This window comes from Lathamus discolor, chromosome 5, assembly GCF_037157495.1.
Source record: "Lathamus discolor isolate bLatDis1 chromosome 5, bLatDis1.hap1, whole genome shotgun sequence".
Taxonomy (NCBI): domain Eukaryota; kingdom Metazoa; phylum Chordata; class Aves; order Psittaciformes; family Psittacidae; genus Lathamus; species Lathamus discolor.
In genome coordinates, this window is record NC_088888.1 from 3,623,322 (window position 1) to 3,644,430 (window position 21,109).

Genomic DNA, 21,109 nt, shown 5'->3' on the forward strand with positions numbered 1-21,109 from the left:
AGGACTATAGGCTCTCTTCCACTTAAGAGTCAGGAATGGAAAGGGATTTAATTAGATGCTCCGTGGTTGAGAAAAGGACTAGCGCGAAGCCTGGGTGGTCTGTGGAATCTTCCACTGGAAAACAAGGCTGAAAATTGTTCTGTACAAGCCTGCTTCTGTTTGCTCGTTTTGTTTACATTGTTTGTTCTTACAGATTAAAATAGACAGTTACTAGGCAGATAAACAGTGTTTCCTTCCATGACAATGTTGTCTAGAAGTAAAGAGAGTAGCATGGGTCATTTTTTGGCTGCATGACCCCAACTCACCATGTAACTTGGAGGAGGGTATTTTTAGCTGGTGTTTCAGAGCACCTAATCGCTAACCTTTTTTGTTCCATTTCTCCTATCTGTGAAATGGGGATAGTATAGCTTTCTGCTCTCAAAGAGGAAAGAGGGCTTGATCTGCCATTTCTCAGCTGACTGCCAATGCAGAGAGACACATCTCATGCAGTCCCTCTCATTGCTGGCTGGATACCTGTACACACTTCAGCCACTGGCCAGTCCTTCAAAAACAGAAGTGTCTTTAGAAGGCCTGAATCAGAAGCAGAAACTTGTGATGAGCCAAACAATTCCCATCTACACTTAACCATGAGTCAACTCAAATGCAGTGATTTCAGTCATGTGCCCTTTCACAGTTCAGCTGAACTTAGAACATAATAGATGCAGCTTTAAATAGATTTACAGTGCAGATTGCTGATTGGAGTGTCTGGAAGATTAACTTATTCCTCATGGTTTTTCTGTTCCAAAATTCAATGGATCCCATATTTTCAAAAGAGGGAACGCAGAAGTCTAAGTCAGAAAGTGGGCTATGACTGGAACTACACTTATTTATTAACCTATTTTGGTTGTGTGTTAAAGAAAGGAAGCTATTATGCTGTCGGTTTGTGGGATGTTAATGGGAGCTCTGGGCATAATTACTCTGTGTTGGTGTGTGAATAAACCCTACTGATAGATAAGCTGTTTGCCCGATAGTAACTTTTTCTCTTTCCTTGAAGAAGAAAGGGAAGATAAGAAAAGAAAAAAGAGAAGAAAGAAGAAAGGAGAAAAGAGAAAAAAGAGGAAAAAAAGGGAAGAATATAAAATGAAGCAAAAAATAAAAATAAAATAGAAAAGAGAGAGAGAAAAAAAGAAAAAGAAAGAGGAAAAAAGAAAAAGAAAGAGGAAAAAAGAAAAAGAAAAAAGAAAAAATAAAAATAAAAATAAAAATAAAAATAAAAAGAAAAAGAAAAAGAAAAAGAAAAAGGAAAAGGAAAAGGAAGAAGAAGAGGAAAAATAAAAAATATGAAAAGGAAAAGAAAAAATAAAAATCAAAGAAAAAGCAAAAGTGAAAAAGACACGAAAAAATAAAAGAAAAAATAAGAAAAAGAGTAAGAAGAAAAAGAAGAAAAATAAAATCTTGCCCTTTGTGGTCACTTTACTCCTTGCTACATCCTTGGGTAGGAAAAGGTTAAACACTCAACAACATTTTTCTCTTCTTAGCAAGTTAGAGGACTGTACATCAGACACATTGTCTGCCAAATGCTTCATTTACTACCAGCTGCATTTTTACTTTGTTGAGAGATAGCCGAAATAAAATCACTGTTCTTTGTGGAAACGGCATGCTAAATAATGTACGGCTACAAGATTATTAAATAGCAAAGGCATTTGATAATATTAGAGTCAACCACAAGTCCCACTTCTGCTGATGCACAGAATTTTGAGTAATTAGTCATTGCACAGAGTGTTGTATTTATATCCCCTTGAGCTTCAGACGTTAGGCCACAAAGTCAGGAGACAAAGAATTGCTGTTATTAGGAGGACTGTTTTGGATTTATTTATATTCTAAGGCTTTATTTCAGTGTCCACTTCACTCCTCTGGCTCAGGCCTCCTCCAAACCAGAAGATACAGCTAAGTCAGAGAATTTTAGTGTAAACCATATTTTTACAGACAAGACCTCTTAATTTCAAGCAGAACTTCAATGAGTTTGCAAAGCCCCCAAAGAAGCACAACTGGCCTGAGGTTATATGACAAGCCTGGGAAAAAGGCCTCCCAGGTTCTGTTCTGATCTCTAACAGACTTCTCATGGTTTACATGCAATACATTAATAGCAGCTCCAATTTACGGATAGATGAATTGGGATACAAAGAGGACAAGTAACTCTCCCAAGGATTTACAGCAAGTCTTTTGCAGAGCCCTGGAACTCTTACTCAGTCCTTTGTTCAAATTGCTAAACCACACTGCCTTCTTTAGACCACAATTACTGCACAGGCCTGAATACTGTCACATATCTAAAATTATACAGCTATACACTTATATGAGGCTTTATTGAAATAAAGATTGTGTAACATCTTCAGAGTTCAATACAAAGCTGCACAGTGAGCACTCAATTGCTTAAAGACAGCCTTTTTAATTCTCTCCCATAGCAAAAGAGCCAGATGTAATATACTGCAATGAGAAATCAGAGGGAAACTTAGTAGGATTCGCACACAAAACATCTGATGACAAATTCATATTCTAGCAATGAGCCTTCATTTTGCAGAACTGACATGAAAAAACAGTGGTAACATTTATGATTGTGACAAATAGTATGTATCATCTGTCTCTGAGAATGTCATACAGAGTAAGACTCTATGGAATAAATCATACACTCATGTCAAATTTCAGGCATAACCGAGTGGATTAAGTTTTGAATTTGATCATGTCTCAAATGAGTTTCCTGTTTATAAGCATGGTTTATAAAGGCTATAAGGCTAAGGAGATCAACCTAAGCTGAGCTCCTCAGCTTCCCTCAGCAGGTTGTGTACTCTCTGTATTCAAAAAGCACAACCAGACAGGGAAAACGCTGGTAACGTGAGAAATGATACAGGAATTTAATGTTGTGCTTAGAAATACTGTGAAGTTAGCCATGCTGGGTTCTCCACGAGATTTAAAACAGAGACCGTGGACTTGTTTGGACTAGGGGCACCTCTGTGACAAGCGATTACAAATTTCCATTTAAACATTGTGTGCCCAAGTGTCTCTATTTGCCTTCACAGGGAATACATCCATGCCTAAGCCAGATATGCAGAAGCCTGATCTCCTGATTGCGAGTGTGCTAATGCAGGACTTTTGTGCACACAGCATTGGCATGTGTAAACCTTGAGGTCAAGTAAAAGCTGATGAAGAGAGCTTAAGCAGAGCAACTGTACTTAAAACTCCTGATGGGATGGAAATAAGAAAGTCACCCTAGCTGATGCAAGCATGTATGGATGCTATTCAGCATCTTGATTCAAACTGGGCTCTAGAGCAAACCAGAGGTTACAAAAACTAATCCTAGAGTACTTCCCTCCCCAGAGTGACCTCTGTGCTGCAACCTGGAAATGCGGATGCAGGGGGTGTCAGTGGGGCAGCTCTGGCTTGCTTGGTCAGCATTTTCCACTAGTACCTGCACATAGGAGAGATTCTGCCTATGCCAACCCTCCAATTGAAAGCATAGATCCTAGACAGGATATCCCACCTTCAGCTACAAGGAGCAATGACAGTAAAAGGCAAAGCCCCGAGTCCCGGGGTGCAGCCCCAGAGCCAGCAGACATGCTCCAGCCTGCCACAGCTTCTGGCCACCAGACTGACCCACGTCCCAGGAAGGCCTGGCATGGACAACCCATGGATAACCTGGAGCTCCAGACAGCCCAAGTGCCCCCACAAAGCCCACCTGCACATACCAAGCCCTAGGCAGTCCTCCACAGTACCTCAGGGGCATGACTTGGTCCCCAGCTGCCACCTGAAGCACTCGGCTCTGTTAGATCCTATAGTGCTCTTTTGCAAAATGGAAGGGAACTAATCTCACTGCTGGCCACATTCCAGCTTTGAGTAATTACTTTCTTCTGACAAATTTTCCTTGGCAGTTTGAATGGAATATAATTAGTAAATGTAAATAGATGTAAATAGTGCTGTAAATTACACTTTGCGTGACTGCAGAAGCAGAGGGGGAGAGTGAGGGTGAAGGGGCAAAAAGATCTGAACTTCATTCTCCACACCATAGACAGCAGTGTTGCCTTCCCTGCCATCAGACTGGGAATGCCTCTGCCAGAACGTTGTGCTCAGGGCTCGTGCAGCAGCAGATGCCACGATCCAGGATCATCATGTGGTTCATCACCCAGATCATCCACTTCACCTCAAGTACAGTTTTGACCTGGTGGTGTTCAGTCATGTCCCACAGCTGTGTTCTCAAGCAGCTGCTGCGTTCCACCTCAGCTGTGCTTCTGCTTCAGCAGCAGGCAAACAGCTTCACACACAGACACACTCAACTGCTAAATGTGTGTGCATGATATTATTGTTTTCTATGAAATAGTTATCAAATTTGTGAATGGTTTGTGAAACCTTCTGCTACCAACTGAAGAAGTGTCATAGAAGTGGAGTTATATAATTATCCTTCGCAGCTATTTTAATGCAGCCTCGTGTACTGGCTTCACCTAAAGTGGAAATAGCTTCTTCCAAAAATAAAACAAATGCATATATTTAACTTCACGCAGTCAACTGAATTTAAAAGCAACTATTTAAAGTAATGAAAACAGATTATAACGTACGCTTTTCTTATATTATCTACACATTAATACTTTTCTACATGTCAAATGTCTCTTACGTAGGTCATCTGCTTTAAATACAGATTGATATGGCTAGTAAGCTTCATCAGGTATTTCATATAGTAAATCTGAGGATGATTTTTCAATAATTCACCTATTTTTGTTTTCATCAAAATTTGCACGTAGAAAATAGCAGAAATTAGTAAAACAAAGGGAAAGTTTATTTTCTTAACAAAAGCTTGTTGCACTACTCAGCTATAACAGGAGAAACAGATGTTTCAGCTTTACAATACCACGTCTTGCAAAACATCCTTCTGAACGCCTATTCGTGCTCTACATGTTTTGGACTGCGTATGGAGAGCTCTGCTAACAGTCATGGGAAGCATTGCATACATTAGCAAAGGCCACATTAAGATAATTAGCGCTAAAAAAAAAATAAATCAACAAGCCTCTTTTTTTCCCCTTTATAGTATTGATTTAGTGTGGGTGAAAAATGCCAGATTTTCAATCTTGAAGATTCATGTTCCACCACAGAGCGGGAGATGGAGCCAGCTTTTCCCAGTGTTCTGCCAATAAACTCTGAGATTAACCATCTCAAGAGCTACGAGGAAGAGCCAGGCTCTATGGTCTAACAACCCTTAGTCTCTCTGATGAACCTATGAGCACGGAGAATGGGGAGCACCCAGTGTGGGACAGGGAACTCAAATTCTTAATCTTTGTGGCTGTACTTATGCAAGTATTTTCTTGTAAAAGATGTTCAGAATTGCTGTGGCTGGCAGAAAGGGCCAGGAGGCAGTGCTAAAGTTGCACTGCTGCACAGAGGACTCCAGGCAGTGGTAGCAGCTATGGGAAAAATTCTCCAGTGAAGGAAGTTCATTTTGTATCTCAAATGTGTATCTTCGAAGTGACACGCTCTGTTTTAATACAGACTGTTTTCCTAAGGGGTCTGCAGTGTTTCGCAAGTCCTGTGATGGGTTATACACACATTTAACTCTGTCTGGTGGTAACTTTACCTTCTGTGGATCCAAACAATGTCAATATGCACACAGGCTCATAACCAGATGTGATTGGACTATGGCAGCTTTAAAAATGACTCCCTGGTCCCTCGAGCAGCTGAAGTCAGGGCAGTTTAAGGTAGCAAGTTTTGTTTAGTATTAAATTACATGCTAAGAGCTTGCACATGAGCAGCTCTGAATACTCTGGGGGTAGATGGCTAACTTGCTAAGCCACCTAACAGCTTGAGTTTATTCTCCTGGGGAAGGACCCACTGCAGACATGCCTCCAAAGACTGTAACGTGTCCTACTAGGACGTTTAGTGTTTATCTCAGTAACAGTTATCCAGGTTAGTTGAGGATGTTTGGAAGGGTTGCTTTAAAACCACTTGCTTTCAGGCAAAGTGATAATCAGTCTAAGCACTGTACGACTTTTCTAATGGAAGGCCAACACATCTTTTTTCATTCAGGCTGCAAGAGTAAACCGAGCGCAGCTGTTTTACTGAAAACAACCCACTGGTATTTAAGCAGATTAACAAAATTAACTGTGAAAATCCTCTGCTATGTGAAAGCCAATAACCTGTTGGCCACAAGGAGGCAGGGCAAGGATTCAGTAAACTCAAAGAAATCGCTTCATTTAAAAAAAAAAAAAAAAAGAAAGAAAAAAAAGAGAAGAATTAAAAAAAAAAAAAAAAAAAAAAAAGAGGAGCATTAAATTAGTTCAGTCATGAATCTCTGAACTGCTAGGCAAGATAAAAAGCACTTTTCAGCCCCAGTGTGTGGTTTCAGTATTGCTGTTTTATTCCAAGAGCAGCAAATATCTTAAGATACCAAACAATAGCTGATCTGGCAGCAATTGTCTGCTTCTTTTGAAGAAGCAGATCACACATGTTTCTTCTTCATCACTTCTGTGTGATGTAAAGAAAAACTCTAATGCTAAGCTTTGATAGCAATAGTGGTTTTACCAACTCAGAGCAAGCCACACTGCCAGGTTCACAAGGTGTTGCTCCCAAGCTGATAAACCGTGCTTCTGGGCAGCTTTGGGAGCTCTGCCTTTTGCTCCCTTGGCACTTCTAATTCAGTGCTAAAAGCAAGCAGAGGCAACTTGGTGTCTCTAGTCCCCTACCAAGAACCTTATGCACAGTACAGTACAGCAATACTTCCTTAAACCAGAACTTAAGGACATTCCAAATTCAGCACTAACGCAAGGTCAAACTTCAAAATGACAAAGGGGCAAAAGAGGAAAATAAAGCCAAAGTATCCCTGTTTCAGAGTTAAATTGGAAAGGATTAAATTTAACAGTGAAACAGCCTTCCACAATATCAGCATATCACAGTCCAAATCTATGAGTGATCTTCTGTCTCAGATGAAGTGACTATGCTCCGAGCTCTGCCACTGCATGCTACTGAGCTAGGTAATTCCAGTCCCCTGTGCCTCTGTTTCCTCATCTTTTAAGCAGTTGCTTTCCTTCTTTGTGAAGCAGTATGAGGTCCATGGATAAAAAACATGCTACAAGAACTAGTTATTATTAATGCGATTCAGATACGGAATGCACCAGATGGCAAAATCTCCAGGATTTTAATGAACTATTGTAACAGAGCATATGTAATATGACGTTATTATAACAGGCATTTAAATGTATAGTTAGTACATACAACGTGACCTGCTCTGCTCTCAATAACTCCACTGGAGTTATTTTGGATTTATGTCAGATAATACTAGGAACACAAAATAGCCCCATATGTGCAATGTGGTAAGGTTTTCATAGCAATGCTATCTTAACTATTGCCTGTCCTGTTTTCATTTTTTGCTGGGGGTATTGCATTTAGACTGAAATGCCTCTGACCAAATATCCCTTACCTATCATCAGAAAATAGATGTCATGAAGCAGCAAGAACTTTGTTTTTTTCCCACTAAATTCTCTAAAAATTATGTCTTTGAGCACCTTATGCTAGGACCTGGTAAGCAATTCACACTTGTGTCAGAAGAGCCAAACATTCAGTTTCAGACTGTGAGGACAGTAGTAACTCCTTTCTCCCACAGCATTTGAGTTGTGGACAGCATGAGTTATATGGCTGGGCAAAGGTGAAAAAGCAGGACTGCAGCTCAAGCCACAGGCATCACACATTACAGTCAGAGACAGGTACTGACTTCAGTAAAGGAGGAACATGAAGATACTATCAGTATGTATAATAATTCTAGCTCATCTACAATACAGACTACAAAACTCAAGTGAACTGACATTTAATATATGAGAGGCTGGAAGCAAGGTATCAATTTCACATCATAAATTAGCCTTTGTGCTAGTGCCCAAAGATTTGGCTGATTACTCATTGCTTTCCCTTAGTGCTTAAGCAGTTTTTTCCAAAGCAAGACAGTTAAACCACAAAAACGTACCGTAGTGTCCATAGCCCTGACCTTCCCAGCAGGAACGTGCTTTGGAATGGGTTCTTCTACTGATATCATCATGCAGCCTTCTGCTCCAAGAGTAACAATTACGAGCTTACACCCTCTTTCTAACAGCATGCGTCCCACCTTTCCAGCATCTTCAAGGTTGCCAACTGGGATGCCCGTTAAAATTTCTGCCTGGAAAATAACCCACACAAATGAAAATCACAATCTGACAGAATTCACTTTTGGACAACATTTGCATTTGAGAACATTAGTATGATTTTAAAATGTGTGTTATAGGATGATCATGAAACCACTTCCTACACTGATATTCAGCTACGTCTTGCTCCTCATGTGAAATCACTGGGTACTTCAGGCACGGCACACTAAGAGAGTAGCCTAGGCAGAGACGCAGGAGGCATGGTTTCTGTTCCAGTTTCTATGACTTACCTGGCATGCAGCTCTTAATAAAATCACATTTCTCCCACGTGCCTCAGTTTCTTCATCTGTGAAATGAAGGCAAGGGCACAGCCTTGGCAAAAGCATTTTGTGCTCTAATGTGCAAAATGCTACGTGGCAACTCGGTCACTGTTGTTGGGAGATATTTAGCACCAAGTGAGAAACTTTTAAAATTCTCTTTTAAATTCTCAGTGTTCAGCTAAGGGAAAGCATGAGGGAAAAACTCTTCAAGAGGAAAAAAAATAATTCTCAACTTTGACCACCCTGCTCACTTTAGTATATATTTTTAGATAAAAATACCCAAAAGTAATCTGGAGCCTGCTGTGGGCAAAGGCCCATTGCAAGATTATTATATATTTGTGTTACGGCCATGTCCATAGGCCTCTGTCAAAACTAAGACTCTTCTGTGTTGGCTCTGTGCAAACACAGATAAACTCTTTTTCTAACAGATGGTGACCTTAAGTCAGCTTCTCCCAGCTGGCTCTTAAAATTGATCTCTTCTAGTTCCACCCAACAAAGAGCAAATTTTCCCCAAAATTTGCAATGAAGACTCCAGAATCAAGCATCCTTTTCACCACTTCATACATCTTCTTGAAGGCATAGCACTGTCAACTGTCATGTACTTTTTCTTTTGGCAGGGAAGAGAACAAGAATGAAACAGCAAGGAAGGGAAGAGAAAATACAGTGGCATAATACAGTATGCCTTCGACTGTAAATAAAGAGACATATTCTATTTTGCTGTCTTTACTACATCTTGTCCTGCTTGACTGAGGAGAGGGAAGTCCTCCTTTATCTTGCACTACAAGGCTGCTGCTGGATCTGAAAAATGCAGTCTGAAGTATTTTTAGTTAACTGCCTAGTAACTGGGCATAGCTTCCACTCTCTTAGGGTTACTTTCAGTGGTAAACTTACTTTGGAAGCTATTCACCCGCTCCTCTTCCTAACCTCTGCTACACTGGCTTCTTGGGAAGCCAAGTTGGCTTCTTGGGGAACAGCCGCTGAAATATTTCAAAGTACCTTCCTCTGCATTACTGACACTTGAATTCAGCACACATACTTCTTGATATAACGGCCTATAAACTATAGTGATTAAACAACTGCTCCACGGAGCACGGGCCATGCCTGTAGTAAAGAGAGGGAGGGCAGACAGCTGGGGACAGGAACTACTACAGCCATCCCCGAGTAAACCGCCCCCAGCTGTGAGTCAGCACCCGCTGCTTGCCACTGTCATTTCCTGTGTTTCAGCCTGACCCACGAGAGAGCAGCCACCCTTAGGCTCTGAAGGGCCAGATTATGCCAACGCACTCCCTAGAGTTTGTAGTATCAGTAGCAGAGTACTTACTGGTTTTAACTGTCAAACTTACAGGACCAAGTTCTCAGTCCCTACTTAGACAAACGCATAAATGGTTTCAGGCATTGCCGAGCTGATCGCTGCAAGGCAGAATCTGGTGTGGCACAAACCTTGGTGGGTAAATCCGTGCAGTGCAGGGGCAAGGTGTGGTTAATGCGCACATGCAACTTAAAACTACTTTTTTTAACCTCACTTTTAATCCCAACAAGGATATAGTAAGCTTTAAATCCTAAGACAGCATGTAGACCCATCAAATTTTCTTTAGCATGTCACCATGCTACTTAAACACCTCTTGCAGTACAAACTATTGAAGCAAATGGAACCTATTTTAAACAGCTCATAAAAGCATTTTCAAAGAGGAAACTTTGTTTCAAATAGTATCTCACAAAAACTTTTGAATGTATCTTCTTGCAAGGTTTGCAAGGAGCCAGTACTCCAATAATGGCTTTGGAGAAACTAAGAACAGAAAATAAATAGTATTTTCAGATACATACACTCTATTCTCATATTTAAGTGTCTAAAGAGTCTGTGCCTTTTCATGATTTTTAAGCTCTCTGGAGCTTAGACTATGCATTCCTGTATCCAGAACACCTAGCACATCATGTTACAGGAATAAAAATGGATTAACACAGATCCTTGACTAAAACTGGCTAACTGAATTTCCAATGTACTTTATGAGGGGCAATAATTCCAAACATTTTGCCTAATGTGGCAAAGTCTCCAGGACAAAAACGGATTCGGTTTTGGTAGAGAAACAGTACATCTAATTTGGGTTTATTTACTTTGTATTGACACTTTCCATGAGCAAGGTAAATGAAGTATTTAAATATAATATTATTCCTAATGAAGCACATATGTTGTATGCCCTCTTTGTGCTTGCTGAGCCCCAGGTCAACAGGACTTTTTTGCTTAGGTAGTAAAAGAACTGTTCTGGGACTGATATGTGCAAGTTTTTGCACAAATCTTTCTTTTCATCTTTACACTGCTTGTATCAATAAACAAAATTATTTTGAACAGACAGAGTCTGTATAAAAGTAGATCTTCAACTGCTCAAAACCTATCATCTAACTCATCTACAGCAGGATGGTAACACTAAAAAACACTGGAACAAGCTGGAAGAGCCATAAAAGCAGCAGAAGCCAGACAGATTCTGTGCCAATAATTAGAGATTGCGGTAAATGTCAACTGATGTTAAATACTGTGGTGAGTTTCTAAGTTCCTCCCTTCAGTAGAATCTTATTTAAAAAACAAACTGTGGTACAATTGAAGGAAATAACTAATGGTTATGTAAAGAAAAAATTGAATAACAATACTAAAAGCCCAATGTGGACATTTGCCATAGCACTGTACAAAAGAGCAGCAAATTGAGAATTTTATTTTTCTGCAGCTAGTCCCATAAAACTCCTCACTTCAATGGACCTATTAAAGGAAGAGGACATTCCACAAAACTGCTGTCAGAATAAACCTGCGATGGGTATTACATAAATAATCTACACAGAATTCTCTTCATTTTGTTTACAAAAGTGGAAGAGAAATTTAACTGAAGCTTTTCATTTAACCGATATGAAGGTTCTTGGCAATAATTCTCACTAATCTTAGTTAGCTCTCATGCCTCTTTAGACTGTAGCCTAGTCACAGTAAGTTAACACAAACCAGCACTGCTACGGTAAATAATGGTCCTACTTTTTCCCTTCCACTCCAGCCCACATGATCCATTCTCTTGTGCCAGCACAGCCGTTTGTGTGGCCAGGAAACGAATTGCAAGGCAGATTTGTGTTAAAATTGATGCCACCCCAATCCCATACTACCCCCAAAAGCCAATCTAAAACAATTAATTCTTTCAACAGCAGTACTAGTTTACCCTGGTTATAAGTGAGAATGAAACTGTGATAGGAACCTTTGCCGAGTGTTCCTAGCTGTTGTGTGTTTGGGGCAGCCTCTGGCTTACACAGCCACTTTCAGGAAGATGTCCTGGATCCTCTCCTTGGCATTTGCAAGACCAGATCTGCACCATGGTATCTATTTTGGGGATCTCTGGCACAAGCGAGACACTGACATGCTACAGCATACTACAGCGGAAGGCTGTCAAGATACTCAGAGTGCCAAAGACCAGGACATACAAGAAGAGGCTGGGAGAAGTGGGCTTGTTCAGCCTTAAGAACACAAGGCTAAGAGGGATATAATTGCTGTCTATGGCAATTTAATGGGTGGATATCGAGAAAATGAAGCCAGAGTCTTCTTGAAGGGATGGGACTAGAGACAACAGGCACAAGCTGGAACATGGGAAATTCCAGTACTAGGACAAGCTTTCTCACCACAAGGGTGATGAAGCATTGGAACAGGTGCCCAGAGGTCATGCAATCTCCATCCTTGGAGATTCAGAACTTGACTGGACCTGAGCAATCTGACCTAAATTGGCCATGCTTCACCAGGGTGTTGGACTACAGTGCTCCAGAGGTCTGTTCCCAGCTTCTATGATCCTCAGCAAATAAAAACTGGTGAAATAACAAGAAGTGTTAATTCTTTGGGGAGCAGTCTATCACTTGGACTGCTTTCTGTGCACCTCGCACAATAACAGCTTTGCAAATGCTGCCAGGTACTGCTGGAACAGAAATAATAATAATACAGAAACGGTGCCAGTTCTAAGGCTAACCCATCTAAAATTACATATGATAACTTAAAATATTTTTGATTTAAAACGTTTAAACACAGTAAGCCAGTTGGCTACAAACTTGGCTTGTACCTTAGAAGATTTCTTTGAGAATGACAGCACAAGAACTCCATCTCATTAATTCTAACACATGCGAACAGTCCCAAAGAGGCAGTGAGATAGATCTGGTGTAAAAGCAATTGCAAGATCAGGCCACAAGCCAAGCTAGTTCCAGTTGTTTCAAATTATAAAATTTTTACATACATACAGGCAGAAATACTTATCGTGCTAGAATAATTAAAAACTGATTGAAATGAATTGGCTTGAAGCTATTCCCTCCCCTCCCCAAAGTAACATCTTTCATTTTAGACTAAATATGGGAAATTTCATCGTTTCCAGCAACTGATAAAATGAGGCTTAGAACAAAGTTGGAATTAAAATATACTGTGAAGCGCTGGCAACTTCTGCTTTATGGTGTAATAGCAGCCTTCCATTACTTGAAACAGAAAAAGCAAATTCAAGAGACATTCTGAAATATTTTAATTCTAAAGGACTTACTTTTGTTTTGACTACTAGACTTATCAATCATTTTTCTTAAGGAAGACTATCCCTAGGATTAATGTCGCTATATTAATAAGCAGTATCTTAAATGTCCTAATCCATGACTCTAAAACAGTTTTATGAACTTGATAGCCCCCTAGTCTTGTAAAGGGCAATACTGTCTCTTGATTTTGGACATACTACCACGAATTTCCATTCTTAATATTTCTTCCAAAAATTATCTAGCCTCTAGCAATAGACAACACCGCTTAAAAAGAAACAATAGGATGGTATCTATTTTAACATGCTATTTTTTACACCCCTTGCAGCTTTCTTTAACAAAATTAGCCATTAACCTACGTTTAGTTGTACTGCTTTCTACCACTGATGCCCCAAAGTAGTCTGTTAGCATTTAATCAAATCTTTGCTAGGCCTTTCTCATTTAGATCAGAAGTCTGATACCCATTCTACAACAGGGAGAAAGCAGTTCCCAGTTTTGCATTAAAAATAGCTTGACAAACTAAGTCATTTGCTGTAACCATTTAGAAGTTTTCCTTCTCCTGAAGCACTCCTCAGTATTCTTTGAACAGAGAGGCAGCTGTTCTTCAAAACGGTCAGGACCAAGCTGAAATCGCTGATGTGCAATATATTTTGGTTCCCAACCTGCAGGGCTATGTAATTGCACGCACACACTAAGTAAGAAAAACAACACATGAACTGTATTGACATTGTGGTTGTGCCTAGAGCCATACTGCAGCAAGGCAGCACACAAATACGTGGGGGGAAAATGGTAAGCATTCCAAAGGGCTCATCTTGTATAGGGTTGTCTGTTTCTCAACATTTGTGGATGACTGAAAAGAACAACCATTGGTTTTCACTACAGTGACATTGGATACATTTATTTTTCATTAGAAGAATTAAGGGAATTGAGAACTAGCACATTCCTGCACAAACCTCAGGGATTAGGCTGCGCTACATCTGGGAATTAACAAACTAGTCTCAACAAGTTTGATCTTCCTGGGAAAAGATAAAACTGAACTACAGGCTAAGCAAAGAAAGAACTGATAACCTTGCAAGATTTGTTCTGAGTTTTTTTGTTCATGAACCACATAAAAAGAAAGTAATGTCAGACATAGAAAAAAATTATTATTGCAACAAGCAAGAGTGAAAAGAACAGCTTGTGAAGAGCCTTCTAGACAAACTAATGGTAGATAATGCACAGATAGTATAATTTTGTTTGCTTCTCTCTAGCACATAAATCCATAAGAACAAGCTGTGCTGTTATACCAGATACCGCATGTGATTTCATTAAATCCTAAAGCATAAATCCTAAAGCATTTAATGAAGGATAAAGTGCAATGCTGTGCCTGATGCCTGCATGTTTGGGACCCAGCATCCCATAGCTGGCTGAGACTATAGCTGACATTTTTAAACCTTTATTGTGTGACAAAGGCATTGCAGATCAAACCTCCTGACCTTCGTGGCAGTAAATAACAGGAACTTCTCCCACAGTAATAGTTCAGCTAATCACAAGGACTACCCCATTTTTCTCATTTTTAACAATGCAAACACTGCACATAGTGTATGAAGTGTCCAGCTAAGTGTTCTGTTCTCCAGCTAACATAAACTCCTCTTAGCAAACACATGCACATAATATACACAAACCACAGGATTTTATCATTTAAAGGTATTTCTTGGTGAACAAGAAAGAAAAGGACATTTTGGTAAAACTGTGAGATAAATACTTGTAACTTTAAGTGATTAAACCAAAACTTGCAATTAAAAAAAAGAAAAAAAAAATCAGTGTAAATTTAATCTATATATCTGTTCATATATATATATATATGTGTGTGTGTTTAAAAGTATATCTGTGTTTTAGAAGCAGCTGAACTGGAATGCTCATCTTTAAATCCAAGATGATTTATTAACTATTTAAAAGATCTAGTAACAATAAAGCAGAAGTATACCATTTTTATTCTGGTGGTACCTAAAAATCCCCCCCCCCCCAAAAAAAAAGATCCCAAAAGGGGGTATGGCTGGAGCATAAATAGAACTTCAGCTACGAGGAAGTTATTTGAAACTTAGAAATACCAAGTAGGAGAGGCAATGGAGCTGGAACACAGCATCAGGAAGACATTTTTAAGTGGCATGTTCAATAAATTTGACCATAGAGACTAATGATTAAAAGAAAATCCATAAGATAAGAATAGCCATAATGGCTCAGAGCAAAGAGCAAAGTTCCATCTTACCCAATTGCTCTTTTCTGACTGTGACTGCTAGTAGGTACTGAGGGAAATGAAAAAAATATGTACAAAAAGATCTTTTCCCAGTATATGTTCTGCATCACCAAAGTCCTGGGTTCTTCCTGATGTCAGAAGATAAAGGAAATGCATATGTGGTTCATTGAATGGAAGAAGTCTTAACCATTAGAATTATCTTTAAGATCGGTAGAATTAACATTGCTTTTAAGTGTCATACAGAGATGCGACTGGTAACCTTTATTTGAGTATGTAAACATTTATCTCTCTATCAAGCTTCTCAAGTGAATATATTAAAGGGATCTGAAATTAAAGAAAGTCATGAAAGAAAACAGAAAACAGATGGCATATGAATATATAACAATTACTAAAGCCCCAACTTTCAAACTTGTGACATAAGAAAAACAAATGCTTCATTCTTCCTCTTTTCTCAGCAAAAAGAAAGGAACAATGGCAATAGTTCATCCCTGAAAATCGATTCAGTAACAAATCAGATGCACAGAGAAGATGAAATCAAACATACTTGATTATTACAGTCATGCTTATGTGATTGATTTCATTGCAAAGTATGAAAATGTTACTGCTAAAAGCAAAGGTATTTATGTGCCATTCTTGTTCTCAGAATATGCTGTAGGAGTCCCGCATTGGATCAGTACTCCCATATGGCTGGCAGGAACTTCCAGGTCTACCATTTCCACACATTCAGAAGAGAGAAGCCTCCTCAACGGTAGAGAGTGTATTTCTATGCCTGACTGTGCCTACAGTGATCCCAGCTATCTTCAAATGTTAATTACTTTTTAAAAGAAAATAGCAGAAAAGAATGCAAACTGTACCACCAGCTCTGCAGGAAAGGCAGAGGAGCGAGCAGGGATCTATTATAATTATACACCTGTATTTCTTGTTCTCCAAATAGAATTAATTTTCTTTTCTCCATGTGGTCGTAATAATAATACACTCTGGCTCCAGCAAGCTGAACTTCTCGAAGAATGTCTCTTTCAAGACTGTCCTCTAGCAATAAAGTATAACAAAGGGAAAACTTTAACATGTGTGTTGCAAAGAGCAAGGAGACAAAAGTCAGGAATAGACAAGTAACGGAAAACAAAGTTTTGCTTCTAACATATGGGGGATAAGTTTTTGCAGGGAGAAAAAAGGAACTAGTGACATTATGAAAAAAGCAAACAACGAATGACATTTACTAAACTGGTGGGAGAGCATGGGTGTTCTGAGCCCAAAACGTTAGCTAATCCAGGGGCATAGTCCAGGCACAAGTGTTTCCTGAAAGCATGAAGAAAACACCATATGGGTGTCCTGCAAGTCCTCTGAACAAGAATAAATACTTTTGCCTTAGCATTCTTTTCATTACAGCTAAGTGAGTCCTGATAGCTGCTGGTCTGAGCCACAAATGCTATCACTGCCAGTTACACTGGGAACTTTGCCTTTTGGAGACCTGAGAAGCTGTGGCACCCATCTCCCACCTCGCTATTTTGCTAACTCCTGAATGCTCTGGGGTATCTGAACTGGGCAGGCACATACTGAAACATCCCAGAACAAAATTCAGATGCCCATTTGGGTTACTTAGATTGACGCTTAAATGCTAGACTTAAGAACTGAGAACTTCTGATATGGTTTGTGATGGGTTTTAGAAGAACTTTCAGAAGAGGGCAATTGAGTCTTGAAGAACTTGCTCTGATAGACATTGTCATCAGACAAAAATCCTGTAAATAAGGAGGGCCGAGCTTTTATCTTAGCTCTTGCCCCTTATCTCCACAATGAACAAGGTAACATGTTCATTGCAGAAATCATGTTTGCTGGAGATATCTTTAACTATGATCAAGGCATGGCTTCTATCCACTGGGTTACTTCTCCCACATTCCTGTTTATATAAAGAAAGGGTGAGGGGAAGGAACACAGCATGCATAATGTTAATAAATAGGAAATTTAAACAAAGGCCTTCTGAGATGAGCTTAATTTGTCTCTTGTGTGACAAAACTAATTTCCTTTGGTAGAAATAACACACTTGAATTAGAAAAGGGGGAGAAAGGAGGGCAAAAAAAAAAAAAAAGGAAGATGGAAAACACAGTTGAAGGGTCAGAGAAACAGATTCACTGACAACAGATCTGACAGGAAAAGGCATATGAAGCTACTATTTGCCATCAAGTGCAGCATGTGTGCATCACCTCCTGGCAAGTGAGTTTAAAACTGTCAGAACACTATGGCTAGCACATTCCTGCTAATCATATCAAGGGACCGCAGACAAGGACAACGATCTATCTAAATATTTACCGCTCGGTGAAAACGTTTTAAAAGTCTCCTTTTATGGATTTGTTTTAAGGACATAACCTTCCCACTGCACATGATTTAATTTTGAGTGCAATCTAAAGGTATTCTAGAATACTCCTCTCTGCTTGTTAAGCCACGCGGCAAACTTGTTGCCTCCTAAATCCTATGCGAGAGGAGCATGCCTCAGTTTTCCTGCTCCCTATGATGCATTTCTGAGAAGAGAATGCCTCTGAAATTTTATTGCTCAGTGCTCCTTCTTTAACGTGACATATGACCATTACCTCAGTTTCATTGCAGCAGAAGATATCGGAATGGGTATAAAATTGTGGATCTAGGTCAGCAAGGGCTGGAGCTGGATTAAATAAAGTCTTTACTGGAAAAAAAAAAGAAAAAAAAGAAAGAAAAAGTCTAAATCTCTGGTGGTTTAGATTCATAAGCCATCACCTGAAACCCCACTGAGTTTAATTCACAGCCCCCAGTGCTTATTATTAACATACAAACGAGTCTCGGTTCCTGTAACCTCATTTTATAGAAATGCTAGAAGTTTTGTTTACTTTATTAAAGTTCCTTCTGATTTATGTGCAGGCACCTGTCATGATGGGAACAAGACAGAAAAGTAACAGAAAAAACAACCAAGAAATGACTAACTAAAAAAGGGGGAAAAGCATTAGCCAGCAATGCGATTTGTTTAACTGATGATGCTTCTTCCAAGATTTTAGTAAGTGTAGTTCTAGAGTTTTTTCAGTGTTGTTACCTGCGTTCTGTACATGAAGCAACAGGGGTATGGAGTAATGAAGGGCATGTCCAGACAAGGAGTTAAACGTGCTTCTGAATGTGTTACCTAACTTGTTCAAACTGCCACATTATAAAACTGTAGTGTAGACGAGGCATTGTATGTTTTTAATATGCTATCTGGCAGAGCTAGACCTAAACTTAACACGTGGTAGAATATGTTAGTTAACCGAACTTTAAACTGTAGCCTAAGGCCCTGTGTAACAGCAGAAAAGGTTTGTCATGAGGACAGTGACTTACTCACTGCTAGCACAGGAGATCTTCAGACTTGGTTTCTCACTTTGCCAATTTCATGATTAATACTTCTGTGTCTTAGCCACAAGGCCATCATTTTTATACAGAGCACACTCTCTCACATTAGAAATATTCTTTATAGTAAGTGATCAGATCTTCCAGATTGAATGCCTGTGTTTTCAGACTAAGTTTTAGACCCTAAGCTATAGCACATAATATTCAGACTATTCGGAATCACAGTTAATGCCCTAGAAGAGAAAGATGCACAGAGACCTGTGACACTTGAGTACTGATGACTTCAGAAGATGAGCTTTCTGATTAACACTCTGAGAGTTTTAGCCTTTGACTGTACAACTTTATCGTGTTTCTCTACCTGCCTTGGTAAAATGAGCATTAAAGTGACAAAGACATTTATTCAGACGTCAGAAAATGCAAGGATTAGGATTTCCAATGAAATTTTAATTTGGCTCCCCTATATTATTACAATACAGTATGTATTATAATAAACTCTTTAATTATATGATCACATACCACTGAAAAACAGCATGTGATCACATAATTAAAGACTGCAACATAATACATATGCAGAAAGGATACAAATTAAGGTTTCACATGCAACCTTAACTCTTGCATTTCCTATTCTCTGAATTGCAACCCTAACAAAGTTTTTTAAGACACAAATATTTAAGGTATACCTTCCTAGGTAAGACAAACAAACAGCACATATTGGAAAACAAACTCTGCCATGTGGTATCATACCAAACGTATACATGGGTCAGGAGCAGCACTGGAAGTGTTCCAACTTGGGTTTTAAGTAATACAGGTGCATCATGAATAGTGTGTAATACATTACTATGAGTTTGCTCCCATATTTAATATCTGCTGAGCCTGGGGGAGATAGAGGATCCAGGAAATTCTCTTTCAGGCTGTGAAGATGCGCATAGCTTGTGAACAGGGAAATCTGTTCGGTCTCCCTGAGGAACACCAAATTGTTTTTTGCCCAGTTCTTTCTCATCCTTTGCCAAGAATCCATACTCCTCACCTAGCTTCCATTCTTGATGCTTCCTTACATAAGCACAATGCAATACTAACCTTTTTCACTCAACTTGTATCACATAATAGCTCTTTATGCCCCTTCTCCTATGTCTTCTTTTTCTCCTCTTCCGATACCCACAGCCTACTCCCTACCTCCATATTCCAATTTCTATTCAAATTCAACAAATCCTATTATCTATTCCAATTTTGTTCCCCTTTCAGTTTCTCTCTTCCTTCATCCTCTGCCACCCCCAAAATCAAGCAAATCCCTCCTACACTTCTCTTTGAAACCTACTCTTCGTCCCCAGCATTCCTGTCCAGCTTTCTCTCTTCTGTATTCAAATCAAGGAAGCTCCTGCTCTGCACTTCCTTGGCCTGCAAGAGATCTTCAGTAGTATAAAAGAAGTTACTTAAAACCAGATTCAGGAACTACACTGAAAGTCATCCTGCCCAAAGGGACAACTGCTTGCATGGACAGACTCTCATGGGAAGCTAGCTGTGAAGTTCTAACAAGTCTATGTGGAAAGTAGTTATTTCTCAAAGGCAGATGATACAGTAAAAATCATGCAGATTTCCATGCTATTGTAAAGGCTTTTCTTTGAAAGAAAGCTCCTTTGCTATCAAGACTTATGTAAATTTTAAGGTAGGCAGTATTCATAACTTAAAAGGGGGTAGCCCTTTTAGCCGCTGTGCTTTGGCAGAAATTACAAGGAGTTTAACCACAGAAAAACAACTGATCTGAAAAATCACAGCCCGAGATTAAAAAGGTGAAGCACCTGAAAAATAGATCCTTTACTTACAGGTGGCACAGAACCTTAATAACTGGGGTTGCTTCCAGCCCATTCTTCACTACAGTATTAATAGGCTGGACATTATCAGTCATCTTTTATAGAATCCTTCATTACAGAAGCCCCAAAACTGCTTTATAGACTTACATACACACTAACATTTTGTCCATCAATGAAGTGGTTCTCTTCTTGGAAAAATCAGCAGCTTCACAACATGTGGCCATTAAAGACCTAGAATTTTCCTGTCAGATTTCCACTACAATTTATACAAACTTCATATCATTATTCACAATTAACCTTTTTTCCTTCCCTTTCCCTTCCCTTTCCCTTTCCTTTCCTTTCCTTTCCTTTCCTTTCCTTTCCTTTCCTTTCCTTTCCTTTCCTTTCCTTTCCTTTCCTTTCCTTTCCTTTCCTTTCCTTTCCTTTCCTTTCCTTTCCTTTCCTTTCCTTTCCTTTCCTTTCCTTTCCTTTCCTTTCCTTTCCTTTCCTTTCCTTTCCTCTCCCCTCCTTGACATCTCTATATCTTTAATAATCTGTGCCACAATGAGAGGATATCAGAACATGAAATGTCCCTCTCTAGCTTACAGATCCAGGTGATGCTGAAGAGAAGCCGAGGGTTCCTGCCAGTGTGTCCACATTCTTTCTCCATCTTACTGCATTTTTTCCAGTAAGAATGAAGACAAATAAGCAAAAAAAAAAAAAAAAAAAAAGCCCCTTGAAACAGAGGTTTGAGGCATCTGGGTTTGCATCTGTTTTAAA

General features: G+C 39.4%; 1 protein-coding gene across 2 annotated transcripts in view; it reads right to left on the reverse strand.

The window, feature by feature from the left end:
- RBKS (ribokinase) overlaps positions 1–21,109 on the reverse strand; it is a 71,563-nt gene that overhangs the window by 13,424 nt on the left and 37,030 nt on the right. For both annotated transcript variants that reach the window (XM_065679444.1, XM_065679445.1), the window contains 2 exons: positions 17,783–17,874; positions 7,970–8,158 (listed from right to left, as the gene is read on the reverse strand). In XM_065679444.1, the coding sequence (XP_065535516.1) occupies positions 7,970–8,158; positions 17,783–17,874 (281 nt within the window). The remainder of the gene's footprint in view (positions 1–7,969; positions 8,159–17,782; positions 17,875–21,109) is intronic.